General features: G+C 48.3%; 1 protein-coding gene across 1 annotated transcript; it reads left to right on the forward strand.

Annotated features, from left to right (window-relative positions):
- The first annotated feature begins 2613 nt into the window (after positions 1-2613).
- Positions 2614-3576, forward strand: LOC121675131. Its single transcript, XM_042050227.1, has one exon. It carries the CDS (start codon positions 2614-2616, stop codon positions 3574-3576), a length of 963 nt encoding a protein of 320 aa, XP_041906161.1.
- Positions 3577-10119: the final 6543 nt, after the last annotated feature.

Consider the following 10119-nt stretch of genomic DNA (forward strand, 5'->3'; position numbering starts at 1 on the left):
ACTTGTGCCTAAGTTTCCATGGGAGCACCGTTCTCCTAGAGACAGATGCAGGAGATGACATCACACTCGGCGCCAGAGAACCCAGCAAGGCCAGAGCTGCTCCACCTCAGAGCTATCGGGCCGGGGCTGCTCGGCCTCCACACTGTTGTAAGTCCTGCTTGGTAATTCCTAGTACCAATACTGGCACAGACAGCTCCAGAAAGGCACATTCAATGGAAATGGACAGTAGTATTAACTCAGATCACTCCTCTGGAGAGGAGGATGAGGAGACAGCTGTTTTGATCAGATGGAAAAGGGGGAAAATAGCAAAGAAAGCCATTGAGGCATGTAGTCCGGTACCTAACATACCAGATCTAAAAAAGAAGAACTGGTTTCATAAGCCCCTGTAAGACAGGCAGTTGGTAACCAAAGGCCTATATATGTGAAAGTCCCGTACTCTCTTGTAGAGTTAAAACAGTGGAAGACCACCGTTGGAAAATATAAAGAAAACCCAGACAAAGTAGCTAACTTGTTAAAGAGGGCAATTGACACACAGAACCCTGACTGGAGTGAGTTGAAGTCTATGATGGACACATTGCTTGATCACACTGAAACAGAGATGGTTAATAAGGCTATAATAACTTCTGTAGAGGCACAAATAGCCTGCGGATCCATTCAGGGCACAGCTGCTGAAGTCTTCCCACTGGGTAATCCAGGGTGGGATCCTAATGTGCCAGACCAAATGGCAAGGCTAAAATGATACCAGAATCTCATAGTATATGGGTTAAGATATGGAATTCCTAAAGCTCTAAACTGGGCTAAGTTATAATAAAGCAAAATCAAGATGAATCTCCCACTGATTTTTTAAGTAGGCTAAGAGAAGCTGCAATCAAATATTCAACCCTAGATCCTGATTCAACTGAAGGGAAGTCTCACCTAACCCTCCTGTTTATAGGTCAAGCTACAAATGATATAAGAAAAAAGCTGCAAAAGATAGACAGGATTCAAGACATGAGTAAATTGTTAGAGGTAGTCTGGAAGGTGTATTGAAACAGAGACTCAAGTGACAAAGCTGGACACCATCCTAGTAAGAGTGTTAATCAGGAGAAGTCACCCAAGAGAACTTCTTCCCCTCTGGACAAAGATCAGTGTGCCTATTGTAAGAAAAAGGGACATTGGAAAAATGACTGTCCAATGTTGAAGAAGAAACCCCCAGTTCCCCAACTGACTGTGGGACAAGACTCAGAGTGCCAGGGACCAAAGGCCTCTCCCCCAGCAGAGCCTTTGGTTATAGCTAAACTGGGGAAAGATGACATTGAATTTGTGGTAGATACCAGAGCAGCATATTCAGTGTTAAATACTTTAGAAGGGAAACTGAGTCAAGATGCTGTAAGTGTCATTGGGGCTACAGGGGTAAGTGAAACACGGCCTTTCTTCCAACCTTAAAAATTTGAACAGGGGAAGCACTGGGTAACTCACCAATTGCTCTATATGCCTAACTCCCCCAATTGCTGGGGAGGGATTTACTGGAGAAATTGGAAGCAGAAATTAAAATTTAAAAAGGAAGGGGTGTACAAATGGTAATTCCTGAGACTAAATTTGTCGAAGTTGCTGCACTTTTAATACAGGAAAAATGTGGTGAAATCCCCATTGAAGTTGAAAATGCTGTCAACCCAATAGTGTGAGCCAGTGATGTTCCAGGAAGATCCAAACAGTCAGAACAGTGAGTAGTGCACTCAAACCAGGAGCCATACTGGTAAGGCAAAACCAATACCCTTTGAAATTAGAAAGTCGTAGGGGATTGGCATCTGTAATTGAAAGATTCCTCCAACATGGGTTATTAGTGCAATGTGAGTCTAGGTATAACATGCCCTTCCTTTCCGTAAAGAAAGCTGATGGTAAGAGTTATCAATTAGTGCAAGATTTAAGAGCAATTAACAGAATTAGAGAGGACATACACCCAGTGGTAGCAAATCCCTACAGTCTTTTGACCATACTGACAGACGAATTAGGGTGGTTTACTGTCGCAGACCTGAAGGATGCCTTTTTCTGCATTCCTGTGCATAAAAACAGCCAAGAGCTTTTTGCTTTTGAGTGGGAAAATCCTGAAAAGGGAAGAAAAATCCAGCTTACTTGGACAGTCCTACCCCAGGGTTTCAAGAATAGCCCAACAATATTTGGAAACCAGCTGGCAAAGGAATTGGAAGATTGGAGGAGACAAGGGCCATGAGGAATTATTCTTCAATATGTTGAAGAACATATGTTATCTTGATTGGAGCTAAAACACGAGGTGACTGCATCCAACTCACTGTAAGCTTGTTAAACTTTTTGGGACTAAGTGGGTACAGAATTTCTAAAGATAAGGCACAGATTACCAAGGAAGCAGTAGTTTATCTGGGGCTTGAGAGCTTTTGTGAACATCGACAGCTCAGCAAAGAATGGAAAGACACCATCTGCCGACATCCAGAGTCCCACACCATGAGAGAGATGCGAGCTTTCCTGGGAATGGTAGGTTGGTGTCATTTGTGGATAGCAAATTACGGAGTACTGGTAAAACCCCTGTATGGAGCACTAAAAGCAGCCGAAAAGGGAATCATTACGTGGACTGAGAGCACAAAGACTGCATTTAAATAGATGAAACACACTCTAATGTCAGCTCCAGTATTGGGATTGCCAGACTTAACTGAACCTTTTGAACTCTTTACATATGAGAGACTAAATGTTGCTTTGGGGCTACTAGCGCAGCGCCTTGAAAACCAACGGAAGGCTGTGGCCTACTTTTCCAAACAGCTAGACAATGTTAGCCAAGGGTGGCCTGGGTGTTTGAAGGCCATGGCGGCTACTGTCATCTTGATTCAAGGGGCCCGAAAACTCACCCTTGGGCAACACACTGTAGTGTATGTACCCCATACCATAGCAGATGTACTTGAACAAAAAGGAGGACATTGGCTATCCAGCAACCGGATGCTTGAATATCAATCACTGTTGTTGGAACAAGACGTTACCCTGAAAACAACTTCTGTTGTTAACCCTGCCATGTTTCTGTCCTCCACCTTAACTGACGATGTGCCTGAGCATGACTGTTTGCAGACAATCGAGGAGGTCTATTCCAGCAGACCAGACCTGAAGGACGTGCTCTTAGAAAATCCAGATTGGGAGCTATTTACGGATGAGAGCAGCTTCATTAGAAAAGGTAAGCAAATGACAGGTTATGCAGTAACAACCCAGGACAAGATGATCGAGGCCAAGGCCCTGCCAGAAGATGTGTCATTGCAGAAAGCTGAACTGATTGCACTGGCCAGGGCCCTAGACCCAAGCAAAGGAAAGAAGGTAAATACATGGACTGACTCTAAATATGCATTTAGTGTTGTCCACATTCATGGAGCCATCTGGAAGCAGAGAGGACTGTTGAACACTCAAGGTAATGAAATCAAACATGCTGAACAGATCCTTGCCCTCTTGGAGAGCATCAGAAAACCAACAGAAGTAGCTATCATCAGTAGGGTCACCAAAAAGGGAAAACCACTCCAGAATTGGGAAATCACTTTGCTAATGAAGCAGCAAGAGGAATCGCAGAAAAAGGTATTCTCACAGTGATACCACTAAAAGAGATTGATCTGTCAGGGTTCACTCCAAAGTATGATCAGGCAGACTACAAGTTAATTAAGTTCCTTAAAGCTAAGATCATAGAAAATGGATGGGCTGTTACAGCAGCGAACCAGGTTGTAGTCCCACCCCTGATCCTCTGGGAGCTAGCTCAAAGAGACCATGAAAGCTCACATTTTGGGGTTGAAAATTTTTTGAAACATCTCAAAAAGGTAGTCATAGGAAAGGGAGTGACTAATACTGTACAATCTGTAGTAAGCAAATGTGAAATCTGCTGTAAAAACAATCAATCCTGATACAAGGAAAAGAGTTGTGTTAGCAGTAACAAAGGCAGGGGATCTTCCTGGACATTACTGGCAAATAGATTTTGCCGAGTTACCATGCAAAGAGGGATACAGATACATACTGGTATTAGTTGACACTTTCAGTGGATGGCCTGAAGCTTACCCCTGTCGCATTAACAGAGCCAAGGAGGTGGTGAAAGCTTTGCTCAATCATATAATTCCAAGTTTCAGGGTTCCTTTCATCAGACACAGGACCACATTTTGTCGCAACAGTGATTAAAGAAGTTAGTCAGAATTTGGGAATTACTTGGGATCTTCATACACCTTACAGACCCCAAGCAAGTGGAAAAGTTGAATTTATGAATAGAACCCTTAAAACACAAATTAGCAAAATTTGTCAAGAGACATCCATGACATGGGTTCAGGCCTCGCCTATAGCTTTACTGAGGATCCGCATGCAACCGAGGCATAGGGATAACATCAGTCCCTATGAAATATTGTATGGCAGGCCATATCAAATACTGCATGTTCCAGGAGAAATTCATATGAGGGGGAAACTTGATTTACAGAGATATCTAATTGGTACCCATAAGTAAAGCTTTTATAAAGGGAAGGCTTTGTAAAGTCATGGCTCAGGCCTGTTACTTCAGCTAAGTAGAAGAGAACTGTGGGAAAGAGCCACAGCTGAATTAGGGGTAGAAAAACATGTTATATAATCATTGTGTGTACACATCGTGGTGTATGGTGGTTGGTTGAGTTATGTTTGTTATGCTTTAAAACTGTGTAACTGATAACCAGCTAACAGCTTCAAAAGGACGGGTTTTTGCAATAAAGCAGCTCTCCTTTGCACCTGCCTGTGGACTCTACATCACTACGGACCCTCACCCACAGCTGGTGCCCAAACACAGAAGATCCACCTACAGCGAAGAGCATACCACGACCGAGACTGAAGCCCGTGGACCCCAGGAGCGGCCCAAGGCAGCACATTCCGACAGCGGACTCAGGCAGCAGACCCAGCCACCCCAAGTGACCCTCACCTTCACCTTACTACATCTCAGCACACGCATTCATCACTTTAAGGTGAGCAGCGGGGTAGATCATGGGGGCAAAGCTGTCAGTTAAGCAAAAGCAGACCCTAGACAATTTACAGCAGCTTTTACAACAGCAGAACAGAGACATTCCTGATGCTAAATTACTTGCTTTGCTGCACTGGATTTCCACGCATGTAAAAGACTTCCCCTCAGCCAGTATTTTTCAGCTAGATGCCTGGCAGGCACTAGGACACGAACTTTTTGAAATTGTGAGCACTGGCAATGCATCTGCGTCCAGGCATTTCACAACCTGGGGAATTATTATAGCAACTCTTACAGATACGTAGATTCGCATTCTCAGCTGCCCTTGGAGGATGCCTCCCCCAGACCTCTGGCTCTGCCGGCGGCCCTTCCTGCAGTGAGGCCTCTTTGCATGCTGCCTCCCCCACATCGGAGGCTCTCCTGAGTGCTACAGCTCCTCCACGGTCTGCTCCCACAACCGCTGCTTCTGCACTGCCTACTCCACCCACAGTACTTTCTTCACTGCCTGTCCCCCCAACACAAGTCTGCCCACAGCTGCTTCGCTTATGGCAGCCCCCTTGGCCGGTACTGGCCCCTTGGGCATGGATACCCCCCTGGCTCTTTGTAGCCCTCCACCCTTGCTGGGCTCCTGGAATGCTGCAGCTCCCCTGTTCCCTCTTGGGCCCCCAGGCGATAGGACTCCCCCACCTAGCACTTGCCAGGAGCCGCTGGCCAGCTTTGTGGCTATGGCACCCCCTGGGGAGATAATTACTTTGGATAGCTATCCTGAATCACCCTGTCCTGCAGACCCGGCACCCTTAAATGCTCAAGTGGTACAACTATACCCACAGGGAACCAGGACCGGGACCCCTCATTTATTACTGCATACTGAGTTGTCTATGAACAAGGTTGACTAGCAGCTTACAAAGACATAGATTACTCTGTTGTGAGAGAACTACAGAGGCTAGCACAGGAGAGTGGTGTATCTCCTGAACATCTCATTGCTTTCTTAGAGACCATAAGTGCCGCCTATGTTCTTACTCCTGCTAATTGGAAGAACATAATGAAAATGATCTTAACTATGACACAGTATATGGTTTGGTTCTCGGATTACCGAGAGTCCTGCATGGCTCAGGCAGGGCATCTGCAGCAAAGGAATCCTCCTGTACTTGTTGTTCAGTTAACCGGTGACGGTGTGTTTGCACATGCCAGATCACAGACAGACTATCTGCATGACATTTATGACCTCATTATCCACTTTTCTATTGTGGCGTGGCAGCGGATTCCAGTGACAGACAAGAACGCTAACATTTCTTATACTAGAAATCAACAGGGTCCCACGGAATCACACACGACATTTATGGACAGGCTGCAGGCTGCGTTACCCTGACAGGTTGATGATGAGGACACACGGAAAAATCTGTTGTGACAACTCACATATGAGAATGCCAATGATGACTGTAAAAAGGTGTAGATACAAAAATGCTGCTAGCAAGGATTTTCTTGCTATTTTCTAAGTCCGTGAGAGACTTTTCTCTCTCACAGAAGAGGTAGCAGAGTTATGTAAACAACCACCACCTGCAAAAACAAAAAGCCACCTGCAACCTTGAAAAGTCTTGTTTATGGTATAGTAGAAAAATATTTTGACAATGGATGTTTTAGGATTTTAGCCAACCACCCCCAAGGGGTGGCTGATCCTTTGTCCAATTAGACTATGAAGAAAAAAGTCTATAAAAGAGTTTGTAAAATAATTAAATAAATCAATCTTGCTGCACAATTCCTGCCTGCTGGATCTTCTCTCCTCCTCCTCCCTATGGCTGCAGGACACGGTGATATACCCTAGGGCCCAGGCCTGCAGTAATATTTGGTGCTGCCCGACGTGATCTGCACTCTCTGACGTGTCCTGCTGCTGCGAGCCAAGCCGAATTCCTCCAGAGGTACGCTGTTCCCCTTCCCCCCCCGGACCAGGAAGTCCAACAGGACTGAGAAATGGCGAACAGCGGCTCACAAACCGACGCTGTGGTACTGGTCTGGAAATGTGTGTTTAGTATATTGCACACCTCCATTCCTGAAAACTCAGTTCGGGAGTTATTAGATTGGGCTACCTTAAAAGGGATTTCCATGGACAGAGATACTGCCCTGGACTTTGCCTTATGGCAGGAACTTGGCCGTGCTGTCCGACACGAGCTCCCGACTGGGGACCCAGCAACGTTAGAATTATACAAAACCTGGCGTTCGTTATTTTTTCTGCTGACAGACCTTGACTGTAGCAGCAGAGCTGGATCGTCTATTTCAGTGATGAGTGACAGAGGAATGTCCGAGGGGGACCCCGCTGACCGGGCTTCCGGGGCAAATGATGGTGGATCCGGAAAAACCCCCCCGGCTCCACAGGCAGAGCCTGCGCCGCCTCGCCCTGCACAGTCGCAGGACTCTGCAGCCCCCAGGGACCCCGCGCCAGCAGAGGTGGGTGGGTCAGGGCAGCGGGAGGGCGCACAGCCTGCCTTACCGCTCAGCTCGGCGGCAGCCACGGCTTATCCAGGGCCACAAATTAGCGGCTTAGCGAATTGGACCCCCAGAGTGGCTCCTAGCCCGGTTGTGTATGCACCAACAGAGCCAAAATCGCCCGGATGTCCCTTGTTAGCCGGCGTAGCGCCGGGCGAGACTGCACCGAGACTGCCTGGGTGTGGTCCGCTGCCCTCCTTGGCGCTGGACTGTTCTGCACTGCTGCAGAACCAAGCCATCAACCTTTTAATACAGCATCTGCCTTTGCTGACAGAGTTACTGAACATATCCCGAAGGCTGGAGGACCTGCTCAGCTTGCTAGAGCGGCTGCTGTGGATGCCAGAGCCACCCTGCCGTGCGGGGCACGCCGAGCCCGCGCCGCCAGCACTGCCCGCGCCGCCCACGGGAGCCGCGGCTCCAAACCAGGAAGCGGTGCGGCCAGTGCCAAACCCGGAAGTAGCGCTGCCGCAGGAAAACCTGGAAGCGGCGGTGGCGCTGAACGTGGCCGCAGAGCAAGGGCCAGCGGCAGCGCCGGGCGCGGCTGCAGCCCCAGAGACAGCAGCAGCAGCTCCAGTACCAGTTCGGTCGGGACCGGCCGAGATGGCCTCCTGTAAAGAAGCTGCTGTCCAAACTGCAGCGCAGCCAGCTGTAGTCGGTACTGTCTGTTTTGCCTCTAGCGAACTTAGCCAAAGTGCCCCTCCTCGTCCATTTTTGTTCACTCCCAGCACCTCAGAGTTGCCTCTGCCTGATGACTCATCATCAGGCAGTGAGGCAGATGAGGCTCTGGCCCCAGGTCGTCAGGCGGCTGTAGCCGCGCGGCAAAGGAAAAGGCTGTGCTGGTCTCGCCCCTGGACCTTTCAGGACTGCACGGTAACAGTGCGTCCGACCCATTACAGTCGCTTCTTAGAGTCAGTTAAGATGCGAGCGTTGGAGGAGGGTGACTGGAGGTTACTGGAAACACTTCGAATGCCAAATAGATTTGAGGATTCTGGGGGTAACCGGGAAGCTGTTACACTTCATCCGCAGGCTGTGCCAGAAGTTCAGGATGGTAAGGATTCCCCAAAAGGGGAGATCCAAGCTTCGTCAGTGTATAAGGCTCTCCCAAATTCAGGCAAGCGTGATAAGCATGAGGTGATTGCTTGGAAAGTTGCCCAGGACCTGCAATCCAAGGTGGCACAATACGGGCTAGGTTCTGCTGAGGTTATGCAGATAATAAGGGTGATAAATACAGATTTGCTTTCTCCAGTTGATATCAGACACTTAGGTAAAATTCTATTTCAACCTGTACAATTTACAGTTTTTGAGAAAACCTGGAGAAAGCTGGCCAACAAGGCTGCATTAGGGAATATGCAGCTCCCTGCTGCCGATCCTAGACGGACAGCAGGAATGGATACTTTGATGGGGACTGGTCCCTTCTCTGATCCCAGTCTACAGGGTACCTTGTCCTCTAGCATCCTGCAGCAAGCTCAACAGGTCGGCATGGCTGCCCTGTTGAAAACCATAGAGTTGTCAGCACCCAGAAAGCGATATACTGAAATAGTTCAAGGGAAATCAGAGTCATTCCTTTCTTTTGCAGAGAAAGTTGCTGCCTCTCTTGAGAAGCAGGTCGAGGATGATGGGTTAAGACAGTTGTTGTTAAGGCAGTTAGTAAGAGATAATGCAAACGAGGAGTGCAGAAAAATCATAGATGCCTTACCAGGGGATCCTGAGGTAACAGACATGGTCGAAGCCTGCGCTAAGGTGGGATCTGGGAACCAGAAAAGGTCTGCTTTGGCTGGGTTCCTGCAGCCTGTTCACGCATCTTCTGGTCGTGAACCAAAGCAACCAAAACAGGTGAAAAAATGGAAGCAGCCTAAGCCAAGCCAGAAAGAGAACACACCGATCCCTCAGTGCAAGAGGTGTGGCAGGCCAGGGCATTGCTCGGACTATTGTAGATCCCTGACTCATGCCGATGGTCAGCCGTTGTCGGGATACTTCCGCCGGGGTGCAAGGAGGGGGAATTGCTCTCCGATGCAGTCGCTCCCCCAGAGAGTGGCACAAGTACAGGCACAGGCCTACCCAGCCACCCTAGAGACGGCACCCAGGGATCAGACGGCACCCACAGATCAGACGGGTTTGACGTCCACACCGCAGCCGCAGTCATCTTAGACTCTAGCGGTATTTATAAGGTTCCCTTGGACGCATATGGACCCTTAGCCCAGGGATCCAGTGCAATGCTGGTGGGAAAACCTGACGTTGCCCATCAAGGAATCTTAGTGCACTCAGGAGTTATTGATGCTGACTTTAAAGGTCAGATTTGCGCTATGGTCTCCACGCAAAAACCCCCTGTAACTATTCCTGAAAAGACTTGCCTTGCTAAATTAGTGCCTTTTAAGTCTTGTGTCCCCAGGATAGAACAAACAAAGATAACAGCAGTGGATCTACAGGACTTCCGCAGGCCTTCCTGACTTCAGACATCTCTGACCAAAGGCCAGAGATGACATGTACCCTGATCCTGCCGAACGCCTGTCCACCCCGGATTCAGCTTCGAGGTTTGATTGATACGGGTGCTGATGTAACTATCATCTCCTTCTCTGCATGGCCTCCCTCATGGCCTTTAGCCCCAGTGGGATCGGCCATCGCAGGAGTAGGAGGAACCACACAGAGCTATTTATGCGAACGGCCTGTGGTGGTGAAGGACTCAGAGGGGCACACAG

The sequence above is a fragment of the Corvus kubaryi genome, unplaced genomic scaffold (genome assembly GCF_017639235.1).
Source record: "Corvus kubaryi isolate FWS band 111438036 unplaced genomic scaffold, C.kubaryi_AGA036_p1.0 72, whole genome shotgun sequence".
NCBI lineage: Eukaryota > Metazoa > Chordata > Aves > Passeriformes > Corvidae > Corvus > Corvus kubaryi.

Coding starts and splice junctions, on each gene's coding strand:
- LOC121675131 (XM_042050227.1), top strand. CDS start 2,614: ATGAAACACACTCTAATGTCAGCTCCAGTATTGGGATTGCCAGACTTA.